The sequence below is a fragment of the Rhamphochromis sp. 'chilingali' genome, assembly GCF_963969265.1.
Source record: "Rhamphochromis sp. 'chilingali' genome assembly, chromosome: 11".
NCBI lineage: Eukaryota > Metazoa > Chordata > Actinopteri > Cichliformes > Cichlidae > Rhamphochromis > Rhamphochromis sp. 'chilingali'.
This window is the reverse complement of record NC_137938.1, coordinates 18,217,678-18,241,319: the sequence shown is the minus strand read 5'-3', so window position 1 is coordinate 18,241,319 and position 23,642 is coordinate 18,217,678. Positions and strand designations below refer to the sequence as shown.

At 42.3% G+C, this 23,642-nt stretch overlaps 1 protein-coding gene across 6 annotated transcripts in view; it reads right to left on the bottom strand.

The window, feature by feature from the left end:
• The window catches only part of oxr1a (oxidation resistance 1a), a 186,668-nt gene that overhangs the window by 5,599 nt on the left and 157,427 nt on the right, over positions 1–23,642 (bottom strand). For 5 of the 6 annotated variants that reach the window (XM_080896643.1, XM_080896642.1, XM_080896645.1 and 2 more), the window contains 6 exons: positions 22,225–22,338; positions 11,537–11,689; positions 9,394–9,578; positions 7,366–8,042; positions 4,989–5,154; positions 2,778–2,943 (listed from right to left, as the gene is read on the bottom strand). In XM_080896643.1, the coding sequence (XP_080752769.1) occupies positions 2,778–2,943; positions 4,989–5,154; positions 7,366–8,042; positions 9,394–9,578; positions 11,537–11,689; positions 22,225–22,338 (1,461 nt within the window). Of the gene's footprint in view, positions 1–1,264; positions 2,746–2,777; positions 2,944–4,988; positions 5,155–7,365; positions 8,043–9,393; positions 9,579–11,536; positions 11,690–22,224; positions 22,339–23,642 lie in introns of those variants that run through there. The other variant, XM_080896647.1, reaches the window with a different exon arrangement.

The following is a 23,642-nucleotide window of genomic DNA, read 5'->3' as shown; positions in this document are numbered from 1 at the left end:
TTTGGGTAAAAGAGAAGGGGTTGGAGTCTTTCAGAGCACTCAGTCGTTTTGCATGTTTGTGTAACGTAATCAATAAAACTTTCCTACTAGATTGATTTGGTTATATTAAGTATTAACTTGAACCAAACATCGCTACACTGGAAAGGAAAGCACAAGCAAGAGAGAGACTGAGACAGAGCAGGAGTGAGAGGGCTCCTTAGAAGTTACACTAGATTTTGGATGTGTGAACATACAGTGATAACAACAGAAACAGCTGTGGTCTGACTGCTGCAACACGGTTTGCTGGAAATCACAATCCACCAAACTACAACTCAGACAGACCAACACAACACAGTGACCTACTAAGCATGGCTTCATTCCAACAAAGTTCCACCCAACAGACAGCTGCAGCCTCCAATAATCCACTATGTCTCAGCAGAGGGAAGAGACTCGTGTGTGAGATCACAAACAAACAGTCATCTAAACACTCTCAGAGATCTCTCTTACAATCATGAACACCGTGAGAGCCTCTTTTCATTAATTTTTCACACAGCTTAGATAATCTTCTAGTCACCTCGTTGCTACAAGTGTAAATAACTTTTTAGTAAGAGGCTACCTTTATACAAGTCTCAATAATGCAGCAGGAGTGGTAAAAGACAGCCCTCATAAAAAATGCATCTCCGCTAACCTTCACCTGCAGCTAAGGGCACTTTGGTAAGACTGAACCTGAAAACGGGCAAGCTAGTAGCACGTTAGCTTGGAGGGGCTGCGGCAGACTCAGACGTGACTGAAATGATGACCTGGAGCGATCAATGTCAGAGGAAACAATAATTTAAAAAAAAAAAAAAAAAGACAGGTCAGTGATTGAATTTTACCAGTGTGATAAAACAAGTGGCTAAATGAAAGGCAGAAGTACGGTTTATGAAACTGAGGGAAAAAGTCAAATAGCGTAACTTTAAATAAACAGGGGTATGACTACAGAGCTGGATCCTCCATATGTCACCTGGGTCTGGAAACTTTCGCACCCCGTACAGAGCAGCGCACATCCTCGCTGGCCAAAAGAGACAGACAACGGATATGAGCTCTGTCCTGACTGCCAAACAGTGGTCACATAGTAGCCACTTTGTTAAACACCAGTCACTAAACTGCCCCGGGTCAAGCTAAAGGGCTAGCAGGCTAGTTAGCCTTGCTAGCGACTTAGCGGCATGCTAATAATAATAACAACAATAACAGAAAGCAGGGATATACAATGGTGTAGACAGAAAACATGAAGTAAGCGACATACACAGGTGTACTTAGGGGTCAGCTGTTTCTCTTGCTCCTTCACCCTCCTAGAAAACATTTCCTGTCGAACTGGGCGAGGTTAAAGCTGGAAAGTCATATTAGTGATCCCTTAAGTTTTCCCAGTGTAGCCCCGAGTTGGTATTGAGCCTGACAGCCCGCTTGACTAAAATAGAAACACTTTTCCCCCCAAAGGGGTCTCTACTCCGTGTGAGTTGTGTGACACTGCTAACATCCAATAACAACACGGGTTGGGAGGAGACCCGGTTTCCTATTGGATAAAAAACGATGATGCCATCCCCTAACTGACAAAATTTAAAGATACAGTACAGCAATATTTCAGGAGGTATACACTTGTATATTTTAAAGATTTCTGAGTGATAACAAAAAGAAAACATTAAAGTGTATTACATATATTATAAAGTTAAAAAAGATATATTTAACTAAAACAAATACAATTAAATGTAAAGCTGCTTTAAAAGTCTGTTTTGTCAGTCTTGCATTAAAAACAAACACAAAACTACTAGTTGAATATCCATAACATCGCGCTGTGAAAAAGACATTGCTCAGGTTCCTATTTACTGATTCTGTAATGGATCGTGTAGCCTCTGTTTGCCAGAAGCCCAGGGAGAAACAAATCAGTCCACTTTGTTTCCTACATCATTTATTTACATTCAAAGTTAAATGTACCCCCATGTATCAAATTCTTCACACAATGAATTCATCCTTTCATTATCCACAGGGCTGTCTGAAGTCTCATTTGACCAAATCTCATTCACTCTGCAGAGGCTAACAGCCCTCTCCTCTGCACTTTCTACTATCACTTCTGTAAATCTAGACTAAAGACACTATGAATAGCAAGTTTTGCAAAGAAGGAAGGACTAACATCTGTGCCACTTTTTTTTTTGATTGGGGGGGACTTTTAACAACTCAAACAGCACGAGCAACTCATAATGGTGTTTTTGCCATTCAGCAAAAGACATTGTGAAAGGCTGACAAACAGGAGTGACAGTCACACAACATGTGGTGAAGCTACAATACAGCGACGGAGAAGAATCAACAATTACACAAACATGCAAAACACTTTGGTTGGAAGTTCAGAGAAGCGCAATTCCAAGCAAAGCAAGTGTTCACACGTCTTGAAGAATTTACACGTGATAGAAAACAGACACAAAAAAATTTACAGTTAAACCAAGAAATGTGCAGTGGTACCCAGAGGTGCAAAATATAGAAGCAGAATACAAAACTGAGGCTCAACAAGTACACATCTCAAATGGTAGCACACATTACGTTTACACTATGCATTGCATAATGAAAGCAAATTAATGTTATTTAACATTTAATTTAACATATATAACAATAAAGAGCAATTTTAACACATACGATCGTTTGCTTCACAGGATATGGATTAAAGCACAGTGGAGAACTCACTTAATCCATGTCCGCTTGGCTCATGACAACACAACATGTGCACTTTTAGTAAAGTGAAGAAACTGTTTTAGCTGTGTTGACCTTACCTCCCACTCCTTGACGTTGAGATCGGTGATGGGCTCATGCTCATTTGTTTCCTTCACCTCATTCTTCTTGACAACCCTAAAGCCAGGCTCCTGTCCCATCCCTCCGACCCCCTCACCGTACATGTCTGGGCTCCACTGCATGAAGAATACATACAGGTGGTCTGACCTGCAAGAGACAGTCAACACAACATTCACATATTATTATCCTATATGGCAAATGTGTTTGCTAACAGCTACTTACTTTCATATTATGGGAACCGTGCTACACTAGAACTTATCTGACGTCCTTTTTTTTTTTTAAGTGGCCACCATCTCTTGGAGAAGACGACTGGATTCTTAGCTGCTAAGAATCCGGTTAGTTGGTGTCTTTGCCATTCTACCATGTAGGGCAGGTAGTATGGAGCAGATTTATCGGAGTGGGTGGGGTGCTTTTTTAAGAGATCAATGTAAGCCATATGATTGAACCAAAAGACTAAAGTTACACGTGCCAAAATAAAGGAAAGCAAAACAAATCAAAAAGATAAGAGAACCTGCAGAAGTTGCAAAGTTTTTCATCTTTCACTTTACATGCAGTGACACTCGTCCACTCTACATAGACAGAGCAGCTTTAAGTAGAGACATCAGTGGTCAGTCTCTCAACAATGTGGCAACCATTGTGCCCCCTCCCCTCTCATGTTGGAGACAGAAGAGGAAATCGCTCGATGTCAACCATGCAAACAACTGAAAATATCAAATAACACATGAAGAAGTTGCAAACAAAAACAGGACACAGCCTTTGTTGTGCACTGCTCGGGTTGGTATAGAGAAAGAGCTGTGACAGAGACACGCTGTTGGGCTCTATTCAGTGCTATAGTTGTGTATGGTTCATTCAGTACCCTCCTTTTCTACCAACAGCTATGCAAAAACACTTAAAGACACATCATCCAGGTCGCAGCACATCTGGGTCAAACTACAAAGAGACTAGCAGCGTATAATGAAAAGCACAGTTGGCAGCTATTGTTGTTAATGAAGAACACAGCAACACCTTAGCCTGGTTTCAAAAATTAGTAAGTGGCATGTATTTTAATACTAGCTTTGAATCTGCCATATCCCTGGGCGATTAATCATGAAAGTAACGAGCATCACAGCAAACTTGTTGCTATCAGGTGGGGAATAGTGTAGCTAAGCATTAAAAAAACAAAACAAAACAGGGCTTTAACGGGCAAGATTTTACAAGTTCAGAACGAACAATGATGGCAGGGAAGTTTCTGCACTCAAGACACTCAACACATTGCATGATGAGGCCATGATTATGGTACCATGACTAAATAAAAGAGACAGGCCTGTTTATCTGACTCAAATGTGATTAGCAGCCTGGATGAGTGCCACGATGCTGCAGTAAAACTATAGAAAAATACTAAGAGCAGAAGTAGCTCTGTGCAGCATTTTTGTCTCCTTACTTTTAAAAGGAGTCCTAAAGTATCCACAAACCAGCGACTCTGCAGTCCAGTCTGTCAAAAAAATGACCCTTTTTTTTACATTTTAAAGAAAATTGACTTATTAAATGAAACTATTAGTTCAATTGGGATTAACACGCCAAATAAACCAATTACAAGGAATTGGACTGGAAGCACACAGTTTCTTGTGATATGTCGCCTTTCAGTGTGAACCGCTCTAATGTAATTACGACTACTGCTGACTTGGCAGGAACTGTACATCCACACTGATCTTGGAAAAACTCATCAACAAGCCGAGGCTATTTTCAGCTGACGTGAAACATTACAGATTTCGGGTCAGGAAAAGTTCATGAACACATTCATGGGTATTCTGAGAACACAAATCATGGGCTTTTGGAAAGAAATAAGACAATCAGTCACGTGTGTGCCCCTGCGTTTCCCTGCAGAGTGAATAAATAATAAATCATCTTGCTGTCTAGCACAGGCGGCAAAGGGAAACGGGCACAAGCCACAGTGGGAGTTGGATCTGACACTGAAAGCATGTTTGATTGGTTTCAAATATTAAAGGCAGTGGAGGTTAGGTGGCTTAGCTATTGTTGTTTGTTAGGGATATAAAAGGATCATAAAGGCTCACTTTACATTGTTTCTATCTCAGATACTTCAGTATTAGCTGTACGGTTTTAAAACCTGTTATTTTGATTACTATAAACCTCATAAACTTGCACTGAAACACACTGTGCTAAGCAGTAGCAGGAGGTGTAGCAGAGATACTGACCTTTCCTGCGGCACAGCGAACCAGTACTCATGCTTCTTTCCCAGCTGGGCGTACTGCTGCATGGAGGCGCTGGCGTTGGAAACAAATGTCTTCTTCATAGGCTTCCCCACTCGCAGACACAAGAACTTGTGAGAACGATGCTTCCGCCTCTCAGCCGACCCTGTACCTGGACAAGGGATTGATCACATGGTCATAGCATACATATCTTAGCGTGGCTAAATGACTGTTTATTCTACCCTAGCTCTCATTCTTTACTTGAGTTTTAAATGGATCAAGCTGAAAAGAAATGTGTTAGCAAGAGTTAGAGTCAGGTCAGTTAGGCTTAGTTAAATATTCTGTATCCAATGACATCTTACAACAAAATACAGCTGCCTAACAAAGTCGCACACTCTTTTTATTAATGGCCTTATTTATGTGACCTAGTTTTCTGTCTTTTATTTACTGGTTACTTCAGCTGGCATTAGTGATTTTGTGGCAGAAACATAGCAGATGACAGAAATAAATAGAGTGGCACACTATAATTGATAGTGACACTGGGCTTCTGCTCATGGTGCATTATCATTGGCCTATTATGAGGCCACAGCCCTGCTAGCCCAATGAAAAGGGCCAGTGTAATATCACCACGGCAGTCATATGGTACGTGCTCCCGATCGGACAGTATGTAACTGGGAAATGATGACAGAAAATAAAGATACATTTTTCAAATGCATTAATTTGATTTGAATCTGCTTGTTTTGGTAGCCGCTGCTGTCACTTGTGTGGGCTGTGCTAATGCACACAGAATAAAAGGGCAGCCCTGCTGAGATGCCCGGGAATTAGAACTGCTTCTGCAGCTCAGCTCTGTGTGCGACAATAATTGCCAGGGAGAAAATGGTAAATCTTTCTCCCACTGTCTCGTCCGCCTTCCTCTCGGGGAGAGAAATCTGCTCGGAATCACAAGTACGTGTTCAGCCAGAGTGGGTTATGTGGACACATGTGAGTCAGTGATAGAGACAGACTCGAGGCCACTGTCGGATAACGAGACTGCTGCTGCAGTTTTTCAACTGATAATTGTCTACATTTTACAATCCATTTTCCAAATCACAGATGATTTTTTCCGAGGATCTCTTGAGCGCTTAATGTATTTCCCGACTGACATATTGCTGCAGCAAGGTAATCCATCACAGTGAACCCTCAGCTTCCTTTATAAAAAGTTACAGAAAGTCGAGCACTACATTTGCAAGCTGTCTCAAAATTGAACTCGAAAGCGAAAGCATAAGCCAGCGCAGACGCTTTAAAAACAATGATGTGTAGTCGTGAGTTGTTGCATTACAGTGGCTCCTGTTGAGCTGCCCGCACTCTAGACAATAACGTTAAATAAAAGCAACATTTTGTTTGCTTTTGAAGGCGAGGATACCATAATGAAACAAATGGAAAGCAGCGGCTGCCTGGAAGGTCATGCAGCATTGGAAAAACTAAGTGGGTAGGAATGTTACGTATTTCACTTCTTCAAGGCTGTTTTGTGTTGCACTTTATTATTTCTCTGGCATTTGTGGCCACAGAAAGAGATATTTTGTTTGGTGTGGGGAGACTTGAATGTAGGGAACAATGGCCCTGGAATTTTAGCTCAGTTATGGCACTAGCTACTTACAAAATATGAAAACCTAAACTTAAGAAAATGTATAAAATTGCAAGTATCATTAAAGCTTTTTTTTTTTTTCTTTTTGACAGATGCTTTTTATAAGTTACCAAAAGGTATTTTTGATGTTTGACATTGTCAGAACATTAGTAACCTATTGTATTATGCTTTTATCATGCCACTGAACATAATCATATTGATTCCTCCTTGTGGAGTTTGTCTAAATGAATGTGAAAGAAAAACTAGAGAAGGAGGTGAAAATGAATAACGCCTCTGTGAATGCCATCTCAGAAGGTGTTTTGATGTTGGGGTTTAATCGTCACTGTGTTTCCCCTTTGAGGGGGCAGGTGTGTTTGTGGCATTGTGCCGTTTGATAGGCTTTAGCTTATCGCCAAGGAGGAGTGGCCCGGACCACCAAAGCCAGAGATCAAAGAGCTGAATAAAGCCCCATAAAGCCTGGAAAGCTCCACCAAGCTGATACCAGCAGAGACGATGCCATTTCCCTTCGTCTTTATATTCCAATTACTAGCAGTGAGGCAGAGCAGAAACGGAAAGGTTATCAGGAACTAACACGAGAGAAGCGATTCAGAGGCAGGTATTGAGCAGACAAACTCACTTTGATAGTGTTAAAAAAACGTGGATGCAGAGGTGCAGCTAAAAGACAACATGAGGCCAGATTCATGGTCTGAAATGTCTTGCAGCTGCAGCCTCAGGTAGAAATGATTCGTTTCCTGACTGTAAGTCAGCATGTGTGTTTACCCTCTGCAGAGTTCTGCACACCGTCCCTTTGCGTCTGTTCTGCATCCTCCTTCTCCTCCTTGCCTTGTTGCATAGTGTCTGTTTGGGAGGCATCTGCACCCTGGTTGGCATCCACCTGTGGACTGGCTGAGACAGAGGTGGTTTCTGTGGCACCAGTGGTGGCTGAGCTTTGGGACCCTGGGCGAGAGTTGCTGCTGCTGGGACCCTGGGCCTGGCTAGTGGTGCTGCTGGTGGTGGTGTTATTGGTGGTAGTGGGTGTGCTTGGTGGCTTCTCTACGCTGTGTTGCTTGGATCCCATTGGGAACTGGTTATCGTTCTCTGTGGCAGTTTCTGATGGATTGTTCTCTGCTTTCGACACAGTAGGTTCTTCCGGCTGGCTGGCCGAGCCACGGGCACTGCCTGCGGTCTGGGAGCTGGCAGCCTCCACCTGGGTGATGGTTTGCACAGACTCTGTGGAAGCGCCAGACGATTTGTCTAAGCGCAGATCCTCACTGGATGCCTGCTCCTCCTCCCGAATGGGGGACAGCTCTGTCTCGGTGAAGACGTCTTCGGAGAACGAGCCCTCTGTGCTGCGTGGGGCTGTGCTGCCGCTGTCATTGGTCCCGGGCTCCTTCAGGCGCTGGTCTGGTTCCTTCTGCTGTGACGGATGTCTCTCTGCAGGCAGGGGCTCCAGGTCGCTAGAAACATTAAGCAGAACATCACAAAGTTCAGCATGCAATCCACAGAGGGATCAAATCTTTACACAAATCCTGTTTGACAGACTGGGGCCATTACGTTTGAAATACGGGTGGCATTTCAAGTGTTTTGGAGACCCAGGCTAAGGAATGTCAACTTCTGCTGCGTCTTTTTGGTCAGTGTTTCTAAAGTTTGTGTCCTTTAGCCACTTCTTGATCAACGATTACTTAAAGTGAATCTACAATTTGATGTGTTTCCCAAATAAAATCTCACTGAAATCTAATATTCACACACCATATTAGTAAATTCAGCAACAGGTTTCCTATAACTGCTCTTGTTGTTATAGGTTGTAATGTACTAATGAATGAGATTGAACTCAACTGGATAGTAAATTATGATGCGATCTCCCATCATTAAACTGATTTTGTTCACCATATTTGTGTCATGAAAATTCCCAAAGAGACCCTTGGTTAATCATTAGCCATATCCTGAATAAATAAATTGGTACAAATAAAAAAAAAGTTCTGTGTCTCCTTTTTGGAGAGGTCAAGCGCAAACAAGAAACACTTGTGTGCAGCGTAACCAGCACAGTGTGCAGAAACCCATCCTGCAGGCACTTGTTGCTCAGCTGTGTAGTAGAGAGGGGCAGAGGGAGAGGAGACAGAGGCGACAGGCCACAGCTGAGAAACAGCTGGGTCTGGCAGAAAAACCAGCCATTTGCCAGCATTATAACTGCTCCACGGGCAACAATCAACCAACTAAATACAGCTTTGCCCGGACCCTGCTACCACCAGAGGAAGCGTGGTGTTCAGGGTGGGAGAATAGCTCATCAGGGCTCATAACGCTGCAAAATATTTATCACTTAACTTCAGCAACACTAAACAACCAAAGTAAAGAAAAAAACCCAAAACAGATTAATCTGTGGGAGGAAACACAAGTGAATCATTTGAAGTGGCTGCTTCCTCCCTGCACTGAGAGGTGAGCAATCACAATGTAGGAGGGCAAAGGCACACTTCATTAACCCCGCTGTAATTGCCGTTTCCTTTTTATTTTGGCGTGTAGGGGAAAGGAATTAAACTGTCGGTTGGCTGCTGATGCAATCTGACTATGGGTGCAGCAGAGGAAAAAACATTGATTACAGCGAGGCTGCTGCATTTCTGTCAGGGTGAAAGTAAGAGACGGACGCGTGGAAGATATTAACTCAGAGTAAATGAACAGGGATTTATGTAGGAGGAAATCAGAGTTAGAGGCATTTATGGCTGCATATGCTTTAAATAATGACATCTGTAGTCCACAAGTCAGCTTCTAGTACAGCACAGCCTGCGCATACTGTACGTCTGTGTTTTCTCTTACTCAGGGACGGTCTCTCTGATCTTGGGGTCAGTGATCTCCTTGCAGATGGCAGCAGACTGCACCTCCTCCAGGGGACACATGATGCCGTACTCCTCGCACCCGTGGGCCTGTACCAGGGGGTCCATGCGGTGAGGGTCGAACATAATGTTGTTGGGCGTCACCAGCAACACCCCACTAACTGCGCCCTGAAAGCAACACAGAAAATAAAGGGAAAAAAGAGGGGTGGGTGAGGAGATCCATCACACCCTTTTTTTATACATCAAAGGAAGCACTTAGCATGTTATCCAGCATGAAAGATAATCAAAAAGCACTCTGCAATACAAACAACCAGAGGCCGAATCCATTTTAGACCACAAATGTCCTAAATCAAGTAGAATTATTGACTGCCAGCGCTGACCACTTCAGTGCTTTCATTTGGTACCTGGGAGTGAATCAGCTGCAGTTCGATACAATGGATCTGTGTGTGTGTGACAGGCTGTGTGTATTTCATACTACTGACCAGGGGGTGTGGGTGTTCTTAAAGGTGAAATTTTTCTTCCCTGCTGTTCAGTTGTTTTTATTCACACTAATATCACAGCTCAATTTAGTCAGAAGAACTGCAAACACTAATTAAATTTGCCTCCATCACATTTAGAGCAGGGGCCTGGAATGTGAGGCAGGATTTGGGCTTTAGTAACGTTACTTCTAGATGAGCCACGGTGCTGCATACCTGCATACCCAATCACGTTTTACAAAGGTACCACCTGCTGACCAATCATCACCTGACCTGGAAGACCCCTCTATAGTTTCTAGAGACTGTCAACAAGTTTTATGCTTTTCCCTGATGCAATGTTAAAGCGTTTTTGCCCTATAAGCCTTCATACAGTGATATAAACCTAAAAGAGAACAGCTAAACCTTGATCATGTTGAATGCACTTTTTTTTTTACACATTTTAAAACCACCAGAGATGCAGGTGAATACCGAAAGGCTGTCTTACACAGTATAAAACACAATAATTGACAGAATAGTCAGTTGTAATCATAGTCAGATCTTCAGTGTTGTCAGCTTTTCTTCCTAGCTTTAAATAGCCTTAAATAGTGGCTTGCACTTTTCCACTCAAATGTCTCTTAAGCATTTAGCCTGTGTCGTGTGTTTAACCTCTTTATATTTTTCTAATGTTGCAGTTTTCTCTCTTGATAACAACCTTGCATGTGGCTGCTTAGCCTGATTGCTGATGTTAGGGGTAAGTGAGCACAGATAATGAAAAGATATTCTGGGTATGTGGAACTTGCTTCGTAATCCCGGCCCCAGAAGACAAAGAAGACATAAACACACTATTTAACCGTACTGGAGACCTTTTAAGAGCTTGAATTTAGAGAACACAGTTTACAGCCCTTCAAGGAGCCGCAAACTCCCTGCTTATAGACCTTCTGAGCAACATTAGCCATTATCAGCTGAATTAAACTACAGTGAGCAGGAGAGACACTTGGCCTAATGTGCTGCTCCACAGGGTTATTCATATCTGCCCACACATGTGCCCACATCATCAGTATTTTCTATACTTTTTTATGTGCTTTTATTACAATTCATCTGTTTTTTTATGTTGGAAATAATAACAATAATAATAATAATCATAATGGAAACAACCAGGGAAAATGTAAGTAAATGCAAACACATTTTGGTGTAATGACTCTGATGTTGCTGAGGTTGTTAAGAAGGGCACAGCAAAAGCAACTAGAAGAGCAAAAGAATATTAAAATGGACACAATGACTCACAGACAGAATTGCACATTTATTTGATTCTGGTATGTTCAAGGGAAGGATTTGATATTTTCTTTGCTTAGTTCTTGTATAATTCTCAATTGTTGGCTTGAACTCTTAAAAAAAGCACTTGACCCTTGCACTGAGTAACTATACAATGGTGGTGATTAACAACAACTTCACTGAACATCATTTTCTTTAAACTCGTCTGATACTTTTGACATCTTCTGCTATTTTCTTTCTGAAGTACTGACCTCCTGCATCTGGCAGCTTGCAAATTTAACTTCTCGCCAGCACACCCACTTCAGACCTCTCGCTTCCTACTTATACTTTTGCTGTCAGCAATTGTGAAGTTGTGAACACTTTTAAATGGATGCACTGCTCTTTATATTCATAGCTCACCTTGCCATCAGTGATGTACTTGCAGTTGATCTTGAGGAACTTCTCTGTGAGGGCTTCTTCCTCCTCAGACGTGGATGACACCACTCTGGACTGGCGCAGGGCTGAAAACACTGGAGGGTGAATGGCTTCTGGTTTGGGAGGGCCATCAGAGTCCTAAAGGAAAGATGGGTGGTGGCACAGAGGGGAAATATCATGCGTTAGACTGCTTCTCTGATTATAATGTGACCTTAAAGCAGAACTCTTCGGGCTTAGCGCAAAGACCTGGGACCAGATTAGCAAAAAAAGGTGTTGTCCTCTATTGATTGTTTTCCACTTTATAAGCAGAGTTGTATCTGTTTAAAATGTGCTAAGACTTAAAAATAGGGGTGTGGCCTCTTCAGTTGGTAGATGTGCCAATACAAGGTGCTGTAGCTGACTGCTGTCTGCTAGCCTTCACCTCAGCTAATCTGCTTAACTGGACCTCTTGACTCTTTGCTGCCTTTTGAAGACTATTAGTGAAATGATCTGCTGTGTGGTACAGACTATGAAATTGGTGGTTTTTATGAGTTACTAAGCACTACATAGCAGACATGCATGCCCCTGTGTGGCACAAGTTAGTCGATAAATTAACACTCCACTCTCTTGTCCATATACGGTCACCTTTGATTCCAGCCTAAAAAAACCCAAAACCAAAACCTGGTGATGGCCAAAATGACAACGCTGAGGCTTAAAAATCCAGATATTTGTAGTTGACATCATGGTGGCTTCGCCAATCTTTTATATAAAGCTTGGACTGGTATACATGAATACGGTCTCTTTCATCAGGACTGTAATCATGTTGTCCAAATCTCTAAATAGGTTTCAACCAAGGAGACCATAAATGAAGAACAAGCATAGCTCGCTTCACTTGGAAATACATGGTGTAACTAATCTGTGCTTCGTTTCATCAAACTAATGTGTTTGAGTCCCTAAATGTATTATCTATATATAAACGGATATTTTCTGCACAGCGGGACAATCAGGTTAAAAGAAACCCAGCGATGAGTCAAATGAAAGCACCTCCTGTGTGCCTTCACATCACACGGGGTAATTATTTAAAAAACATCAATACGAGACTAGAGCTTTAATTACACACAACCTGATGTTTAGTTAGTGTAATTTTTATTAAAGACTAACATGCCCTTGAGTTAAGAGTGATGGTTACTTTTGTACAGTGGGGCGCAGTTTTAAAGAGAGCAAAGAGAGGCTCTTATTTTATTTATAAATAGATGGCAAAAACTTAAAAATACCCTTCACATGAAATAAAATCAGCATTCAGCTCTTAATATTGTACAGTCATGAAGTGATTATCAGACAGTAGGCCTTTCACCTTTACTAGAAAGGAGCAGCTGTGTTTTGAGCTTCTTGACAATTTAGCATTTCTAGGCTGTCTCTTTGTGCCTGTTTGCAGTGATCTTTGAGCGCTCTGTCATCTTTCTCATTCCTGTGTGTAGTACTTTTGCACATCTTTATCTCTCATAAGTAGTTTTGTATCCATTCAGAGTGATTCTATGTATCTCAGCATCCTTTGATTCATTCATTCATTTCATTAAAGTAAAATGTAAAAAGCTAAATGTCAGCCAATACAGAAGTTTAGTCCAGGGCTGTGTGCAGGCTGTGCACAGTAGTCTTGTTTAGTAATCCATAAATGACTCCAATACCCATCACCTTCTCCACAGCAGCTTCTTTACTCGTGCAATTAAGCCGAGGCAGTTCATGTGTAAAAGAGTCTACGAGAAGTAGAAAGTGGTTGTCTGTGGAGTGGAAAGTAAACTGAAGTTACCAAGTCTCAGAAAAACAAGACACCAAGCATGTATTTCAACATATACCCGCCTCCTGCATCCAGCCCCAACTGTGATAAAAAGGGATAAAATGTATAAAGGTAAAGACAGGGCTTTAATGCTAACCAGCAGACACGCGGAGCAATACATTAATGAAGCATTTGCAGACGTGCGGACGTAATTAAATAAATATATTTTCCTCATAACCGCACATTATTCTGGAGCCTGCCAGATGGCACGCAACCAAGAAGGAATTTCAGTTATGTCTCAGCTACATTGGTCCTTTATGTAGTACAACGACATATACATTCTAAGGCAATTTTATTAGTGTTCTTTATTTACACCATGGTTAATGCAAACCACCACAGATGGCGTGTGTGTTCGGCCGGAAACACGAGGTGAGGTGGGATTGGTGAGTCTACCAGCTGCCTGTTGCCATGCAATGACCGAGCCATGGGGAGAGAGTAACCGGCGTGAGTCCACAGGGACAACTGTTAGTCTGATTAACCCCATATCATTGTCTGCAGGAAGGACTGTCTGAGCTGGGCAGAAAACAGCAGCAGAAGCAGTGGACACAGTAGCTGCTGTGGAGAAATAAAAAGGCGAGGAGGTAAAGAATGCTGAAGGCAATGAGGGGCACGATTGGAGTGAGGACGAACAAAAAAAGAAGAGCTGGACGTAAGAGGAGTGTGTGGGCGTTATCATCAAGGGCGGATTTTGACCACGAGGGGAGGGCGTTTAGAGCCGGTGGCGAAGTGAAGAGCGATGAAGAGCTACAGTAGCAGCGAAGTGAAGAGCTTAGAAGAAGAGAGAACCCGGGCCTGGAACAACTGTCTGCTGTCCTCCTGACATCCACCCCCACACCTCTCCGTCTCCCAGTGCAGTCGACAAACAGCCTGCAGCTACTGACCCACACCAACACAAGCAGCCCAGACACTGGCAGCCAGGGGACGGCTGAGGGGGCCGGCCAATCTGTTACAGCCAAAACAAGCATCTCTGAAAGAGGAGAGGATGAGAGGGACTGAAAATTTTTAAAAGAGACATAAACAGTAGAGGTCGGAGCTGAAAATGAAAAAACGACATCAAAACAGCAAATAAATCGGATTCTCCGATCTGCGGGAGCTTCTGTTGTGGAATTTAAGATCTGAAGCGCAGCTGTTGAAATGAAGGAAACGTGTGGGAATTTAACCAGCTTGTCATCCACTTCAACTCAACACACCTACACCTACACAACTGCACTTCATCGCTCCACTTTCCAGGCAAGTCACTTCCTAGTGACTCATTCAATCTGGCCTTCCTGTTTCAAGGTTAAATATGAAAAGAGTAGGAGGCATTTCCACTAAAATAGACCAACTAGAACACACCTGAGCGTACATGTGGTGCACACCTGGGCTAAAATGAGCAGATGCAGATGTCAAAACATGTCCTCCTGCACAGAAATGCGTAAAACAAACAGTCTCGCATAGCCCGTCATTAACTCTGGCATGTCTCAAAAAGGGGTGTTATGTGTCGGTAACAAAATTAACACCCATCGCACATCCCACACAGTCCACATGAGACTGAGGAATGAGAAGGCATGCTCGCTGTCCAACAGCTGAGACCAGTTGCTCACCAGGCAATATGAGGACAGATAATTAAGCTTTTGTGCTAATTTGAGAAATGTTTACTCATTTGAGGTGAACAACAAGCAAGCAAATACATATAAATATCATAAATGCAATAAAACAGTAAATAGTTGCTTGCTGTTGCTGGTGTGAGGATGTGTCCTTAAAAGTAAGCAGGACTTTTTTTCTCTCCTTTCCTACAAGTCTGTACAGTGATTAAACATCGGGAAATGATCATGTGATCCAAGCATCCAATCATGTTTGATCACATCTAACCAAACTGCCAACTTCTCCTTTCTTCCCTGTGGTTCCTCCACGACTACCTGCACTGCTCATTCCTTCCTGCAGCATGCTGCTACTGGCTGCATGTTCCGCCTTCTCGCTCCAACACCCCACCTCCAGCTGTCTGCTTCCTTATAAACAAAACTTGTGATAGCACCTCTTAATTTGTAAAATGCACTCGTTCATGACATAATTGTAACCACCACAGATACTGTATTTACAGTGAAATTCAACCCGATAACTAGTCATATAATATTATTTGCAGTTATTGGGGAAAAACAGTGTATTAAAAAATAAATACACACTTACACAGGAAATAAGAGGATACCATCTGGGGGCTGCTTATTAAATCTACTTAACTGATCATCAGGAAGCACATGCACCTCTGTAAAAGCAGATGTTTTAGCAGTTTGCTGGTCAGGAGCATTTAGGTATGTGTTAACACAATACCAAGGAGGAAAGAGAGCAAGAGAGCAATGCGAATTTCCAAGGAAATTTAAAGTTCATCATTCTACAGAAAAAAAGATTTTCACAAGTGGAAAAAAATTCAAGACAGCCGCCGATCTTTGCAGGAGTGTTCCCAGTGAAATTCACCTCATTGTCAGACCGTGCAGGGAGCTACATGAGAGCTACACGTGAGACTCTACAAGCCTCAGTTAGCATTAAATGTTAAAACTCATGACAGTACAATTAGAAAATGACTGAATAAGTAACGAAGGGTTGCGAGAACGTTTCTTTTCTTTAAAAAAAGAACATGGCAGCACAACTTACAAAGTTAGATCTGAACAATCCACAAGATTTTAGGACAAAGTTGATGCTTTGTTGGTGCTTGGTCCAAATGCACAGCACAACATTTGGCATGAACCAAACACAGCATATCAGTACAAACACCTCACACCAGGAGGGGTGAAGACTTGGGCGTTTTGCATCCACAGGACCTGGGAACCTTGCAGTCAGTGAAATGACCATTAACTTCTCTGTATACCAAATTTTAGAGTCAAATATGGGGCCATCTGTCTGACAAATAACGATTGGCAAAAATTAGATCATGCAGCAGGATACCAAGCACACCAGGAAACAGAGACACTGAAAGTACTAAGGTGTTGAAATCGTCCAGTCAAAATTCAGATCTCAACATAAATGAAATGTTGTGCTGAGAAAATTAGCAAACAATTTCATCAGTTTATCAATTAAATTTAGCTTTTAAACAATTTGCCTCATATTTATAGCTAACTATTTCAACTGTTTCCAGATATATGGCTGTTTCAAGCACTTTCAAGCACTACTTCAGGCTAAATATGGGTATCATTTCATTTAAACAGATTACTATTCTGTTCCTAGTAAATGTTCAGATGTTACAGTTTAATATGTGGATATATATTTTAAAACGATCCATCACTTTTTTCTTTTAGGCAAGTTCAAGTTGCATTTTCAGGTTACTCATTTCAAATAAACACTGAGGTAGAAGCTGATTGAACTTGCTAAGAAGTGCAGCTGACAGATCAGTACACTTTTACCTCACATAACTGTAGTCAATATTGCTTTTCTGCTTTCTATTCTCTAATATATGACCAGGATATATTTTTCACTGGCCTCTAAGGCATCCAATATTTTTTAGCAGGTGAGGGGATACTAACCTCACCTGCCTCCTTATTGCAGCCCATATTAACCGTCGGCTTTTTACCAGAACAGTACGGCAAGGCAACAGACAGCAAGGGAGAAAAAGGGAGAACTCAGACAACCTCAGCGAGGAAGCCTATTAAGAAGACAAACAGACTTTATTTGACTGTATTTGGTGTGCTGGTGTCCTGAAGTGACCAGATTCTTAGACTGTGAGTAACATCTGAGGGCAGCGGAAAGGCAAAACAGGGAGGAGTGTTGAACTGAATATACAGGAAAGAAAAGGAGAAAGTGTTGCTAAAGAAGGCCTGATGTTGCTACCAAGAGCTCATCTGAGGGTTTCAGGGAGGTGGACGGAGGGTGGTAAATCTCCTCTGCAGGAAGGTGACAGCGATGCTGGGGACAGGAGATGAATGTAGCTGTGTTAGATGACAGGTGTGGTGGGTTCACAAATCAATATCCTTTTAGTCTCAAACCAGTATTTCTCTTTTCGCCCACAAATAGAAAAAACAACAACAAGAGGCTGTGGCTGTCATAGAAATGGTCTCAACACAGGCCACTGTGAGACAACAAAGACAGAGGCTGTATTGATGAACACTCATCCACATGCAGAGGAAGGAAGCCTGCAGGTGCCACACGGCTATGACCTTGACAGTGACACATGGTGCAAGCAAAAGAAAATCATTCCACAGCTCCACCATGTGGGCATGGGTGGGTTCTGCAAGAGAGAGCACACAATAGTTGCCTGAAACCAGAAATCCTCAAGTACAATGTGTACTGTTGTTTGTACTATCTAGTACTACAGTCCTTGCTGAGCTGATATAATGAATCTACCAGCATAAGATCCTTTTTTTAAAGTTAATCTTAAGATTGGTGCTAAAATACAGCAGGTGTAGACGGTGCTGGGTTTTCAGAGATTGAAAGACTAATTTTAGATCACGTCAAAGTACAAGAGAGGAAGGAAGGAAGGCGGGAGGTAAAACTGTTGCCAAAAGAGGAAGACACAGAGAAGGTCACAGTAGTAGCTCCACCACCAGGGTGAATAAGTGTGTGCGTGTGTCAGTATGAGCACGAGGAAGGTCTGGAAAGGATAAAGAAAGCACGCCTGCCCACACAGATGACCAGAGAGCAACTATGCCAATGAACCGTTGGCTGCCAAATAATCCATCGACAGTAAGACCGCCAGTCAGAAAGTCAGCCAGCTAACCGTGCACACATGCAAGCTTGCATACACATGCATGCACACGAACACACCCAGTCAGACAGCCAGCCAACGATCCATGCCTGCAAGATGTGTTACTTTCTGTTGCCAGTACCAGCAGGCCAGCAGGCAAACCAAGAGCATGAAGACTCTTCAGTGCTGACTGATCTGGCCTTTAGCTCCGTCAGAGAAACACTAAACAATCTAACTGCATGGTAAAAACTTTTAGCTCGCTCACTGAAGCATGGGCGCTGTTGTTAAACAAGTCCATTAAAGCGTATGACTGATTCACATTTCGCTGTAGATACTCTATAGACTTTTGATGTGACACCTGCTATAAATAGCCACTCTTTTCTCCTCTGCTTTCCTATAATGGAAAATGAAGAGTATTCGCTTCAGTATCAGACAGGACAAAACTAGGAACACTAAGCAGTCTAGATATCCGAGTACTGTACTTTTATCTCACCCTCTGTGGGGGAATTTAAAGCATAGACGAGCACCATCATTAAACAGCACACCACCAGCTAACTTAAACTAATAACGTGTTGGGGTTCCACCTAGCAATTTTAACAACCTTAAAGATGATAACGTCACAGCCACGATGTCAGACAGCACCGGTGAAGCTCAAAAGCTTCATAGAGTTTGAGACTTAGCACGCAGAAGCTAGTTTGATATCACGTTAAGCACCAACAGCTTATTAAGCCAGAACATGTAGATGTTGGGAAAAGATCTACATACATGTAGATCTTTTCCCAACATCTACATGTTCTGGCTTATCGCTGCGTGTGATTTTGAGGGCTTATGTAAACTCAGCATTCCCAAAATATACATAACTTCAATATGAATGCATAACACTCTGCAGGCAAAGAACTTTAACAGGGCCTTAATATTTTGAGGCTATTTTGAACATCTAATTGGCTTTTTAAACATCTCGTGCCATATCTGACTCCTTTTCATATCATGATCTCAAAGAGAAAAATCGGAAAGTAGTTTCTCTGCAGGGCACTCATCTTCATCAGGGTTATACCAGCTATTTGCTGCTCGCACTGCCATTACTATAAACCTCCCACAACCATTCATTTAGATAATATCCTCATTGAGACACGCGTGCCGAGCACCAAAATAGGCTCGTAATTAAAAGATGCTGGGGATTTAGAAGCGGAGGGAGGGGTGGGGGGTTATTAAGGTCCTTCCTTCCAAACGGCACCTGGATGCCACATCCTTCTATATAACTACCAACTAACCCACCCACAGACACACAGTAGTACACACACACACGCAGGAAGTGGAAGGCATTGGAGGATCCAGACAGGCAGATACAGAGCTGACAGATACAAACACGTACTTTTGCTCACAGACAGACAAACACACGCACTGAGTTGACACTTTGAGTGAGGTAACGTTTCCTCCCTTCTGCCTTCCAAGCACACTTCCTCTGCCTGGAGTAATTGCTGCCTAGCACTTGTCTGGGAGAGAGCGAGCTGCTCCGTTCATTAGTTACTCTAAATATCACGCCATCACTTTTAAAGGCTTAGTTTCTCTGCAGTCACAGCCCATGTCTCTGATCCTTCCCCCATCGAGAGCCGCAGAATATGCTCCCGTTCTCACTGGCAATGACCTACAAAGATAAGTGGTAAATGGTTGGTTGGAGGGTGGTGGTGTTCTTTTGGCAACTATGGAGAAATTAATGGACAACAGGAGGAAAGAGCAGACCAAAGGGAGAGCGTTTGTGGTGGGAGGGCATCAAAACTCAAGTGGAGTGCCAGTGAACGCGTTGGTGACAGAGACCTGCAGTATCCACGCTCTTACAAAAACGGCAAAACAAGACCGACGTTTCCATGGAGACCGGCAAACAGTAATATTTCTTAAGGGACCGCTGAGCGTTCAGTGGTGCTTAACGATTGGCTCATTCAGATGCTGCAGACACAGTACCCGAGGGAGATGGCTCACACTGCTGGCCTTGAGAGCTGCGAGGCCGGCATGTGTACGGCTGACTGGACCAGACCTGAAGTCACATCAGACGCAAACCCACCTCCAGCTTTTCTACATGCTTTATGCTCAGCTAGTGAAGACGAGAAGCAAGAAGGAAGAAGCAAGAGAGACGATAGCATGCAGATATGGTTTTATGTTAGAAATAATCCCTACTGCTGGAATTAAAGGGGTATTGCAGAGATATCTTTTGCTCTAGTAACTAGCTTAGTTAGCCACATTAATGTCATGTATCTTGATCCCCGTGCGATGCAATTACAGTAGAGAAGCAAACCAAAAGTGCTGTCAGCTTGGATACTAATTACCAGCTCAGAGACCATTTTTCTAATAGCCTCTTTCATACATACACTTTCCTGCGTAAATGCTTGGCCCATTTCACATTTCTGCCTCATGCTTAAAAAAAAGACCACAAGCTGCACGAGGTCAAACATGAATAGAAATAGAACCATATTCGTACAGCACACACGCACCATTCTGATGTTCTTGAAAGAAATCTGAATATACACACACACTTTGATACTAATCAGCCAATCACATGGCACCAACTCAATGCATTTAGGCATGCAGACATGGTCAAGACGACCTGCTGAGGTTCAAACTGAGCATCAGAATGAGTAAGAAATGTGATTCAAATGACTCTGAACGTGATGTGGGTGTTGGTATTTCAGAGTATTTCAGAGACTGCTGATCTAGACTAGCGCACTTGGTGAAAATGTCTTGTTGATCAAGTAGATAATGGCCAGACTACTTCGAGGTGATAAGAAGGCAACAGGAATACCCACTTGTTACAACCAAGCTGTACAAAAGAGCTGAGAGAACTAACAAAATGATGGATTAAAACACAGTTGGAAAAATGTTTCCTGGTCTGATGAGTCATTTGAATGGTAGGGCCAGAACTTTGCTTAAACAAAACAAAAGCATAGACACGCCTTCCTACCTTGTAACAACCCCTCCAGCTGGTAAGGGAGGTTGGGATATTTTCTTGACACACCCTGGGCCCCTTAGGTCCGACTAAGCATCATTTAGCAGTTGCTGTATTGTCTCAGACTTTCTCCATCTCTTTATGACCACAGTGTACCCATCTCCTGACAATTGCTTCCAGCAGGATCGCATACCAGCTAAAAAAACCCTCAAATCATCTCATACTCCCCATTAGTAATAAAACTACAGCTGACATACTTTCAGGAACATGTTGTGAGGGCTAATTATGCACCTGTGATAGAAGAAATCAATGACTCAGTTGATGGATGAATGATTCAGCCTTTTCAGTAGCTGGTAGAATTAATATTTTAAAGATGAATGTGCTCCTAATGTTATCTTTAGCTAAAACATTCTCCTGTCACCTCCAAAAAACCCCAACTAGCTGTGAGATTCATATATTAATTAAAAAACACAGAAATTTGTTTGCCTCTGTTATACTTGCCTTGTGATTGTAAGGGGGCAGAAATGTCCAAGCTTACTGTTGTATCATTATGCAGCACAGCTGAGGTCCATTATGTTTTATTTATAAACAGATGATATTCCTCACTGGGCACACGTGGAACCTTATGGTCTAAAACTAGCGCTTCCAGTGTACTTACTCTCAGATACAATGAAAAAGCTGCAAAAGCAAACTGGTCATCTTTTAATTAAAATTCTGACATAAAATTTGGTGTGATGTAAGAATAAAAAAGACCTTTACAATATAGCCCAATATGTGGTAACCACAGGAAGTGCAGGTGCTAGATTTAAAATTTGGCTTCAATTCAAAAGCTCCATCGCTCAAACTTTGATGTCAGCGCGTCCTTTGAAAAACTTCAGAACAATGGGGAAAAAAAACTCCTGCAGTTAATAGTTTTGTAAAAACCCCATCAACATAATTCCCTTACTAGCCCTCTACAAATACTTTTTGAGATAATGAGGACCGTTTAAGAGCCAAATATAAGAGAATTTTAGGCTTTCCTTCCAGTTCGCATTACAGGCTAATGCGAATATATGTAACACATGTCAACTTCAGTGCTTAGAATGATAAAATACCACACATACGCAGCAGAGGCACAGAGGCTAACACTGTTTCACTGTGTTTGCCAGCACAGAAAGAGTGAACTCTTCACTTTGGGAGGCGATCAGAGTGACACGTGACAAGACTAGTTACCCGTACAGGAAAATGTTCCTAGCATGTGATATTGTGCGTCATAGGTGTGGTCTACATACCGTCACCTTCTCTAAATCAGCTTCTGAGGAGGTGGGAGACAAGGGGCTGATGGGACTGAGGGAAGGGGAGCTTCCGACACTGGAGACGTACTCGGGGTCAGGAACGTACAGAACCTGCAAACACAATCCACGTCTGTATTTACACAAGCACTACATTTGTGCACCTCGCACCAAAGACAAACACATGCACGCACACACACACAGACAACAGGTAGAGAATCTCTCACACAGCTCAACAAATGTGACATGGCAAATAACATGAAATCAAGTGAACAGTTTCATGATAATAACACAATTAACACATGGAGGGAAAGTGACAGTCATGAAGGTAAGTCAGTGTTTCGCAATCAGAGACAGATGTAATGTGTGTTTGGTTTCATGTTTAAAAGATACATATTGTAAATGAAGTCCATGCTGATAGATTGTATTTATTCTATTCCGCCCAGTTATTTTAAATTTGTGTATGTCGTATTAGAGAATACAGAAAGGAGACTGATAATAATAATAAGCAGCTACTAGTGATGAGATGCTACCTGGGGTTACTTGGTGAGGTTGGACACATAGTATCGTTTGCAGGTGTTCACAGGGAAATTTTGCAACTTTTGGATTAAGGCCAGCCAATCATGTTAAGGCAAGCTAATTGTGTCTTAGCTTTAGCTCCATATTTAGGTGCAGATTTCTATCATCATGCAAACTATTTTTTTTTAGGAAAAATCAATCCCGGCAGGCAGACTTTCTTCTAATGAAGTGCTGAAGTGCTACCTCTGCAGTGACATCTGCACTATGCACTGCAATAAAAACGGTTAGTTTTTTGTGTTAAACATTTTGCACTAAGGTTTTTATTTAGTCGTAAGTCTATATAAGGTTCTTCCAATGTTTGGTCTCAACAAGGGAGGGATTTTGAGCTGAAATCTAGACAAAGCTTCAGGGTAAAAACCATGGAGCTGCTTTTGCTGTGGTATAGCGTCTGTCTCAGCAGTAGACGTAGAGACGAAGGTTCAGTAAGTGCTGTCAGCACCCTACTGTTTGGACGCAGATCAACTCTGCATTGTTTGCCGAGAGCAGAGAGACAGAGACAGAGAAAGGGTGGGATGCCAGCGGGATTGGCGTATGTGGCTCATCTCCATTCGACCGGATTTGATTTTCAAGCCAGGAAATACAGAGACAAAATATCATTTTGGATGTTTGTCACTTTCCCCGTTTAAAAAAAAAAACAGATTTCAAATTTGGCTCTATTGCTGTGGAAGGAAACATCAAAGACGTGGAAACTGGCAGCGTGTTTAGCAGGCTAAAGATGGGTAGTTTGTGTCATGTTGTCGGAACTACAGCGTCACTGGGAGACGTATCATTATTCCTTTATAGAAACAAAATAGGTCTTTTGCAATGAACTACATCCTAATGGGACAAGTGATGCTGTA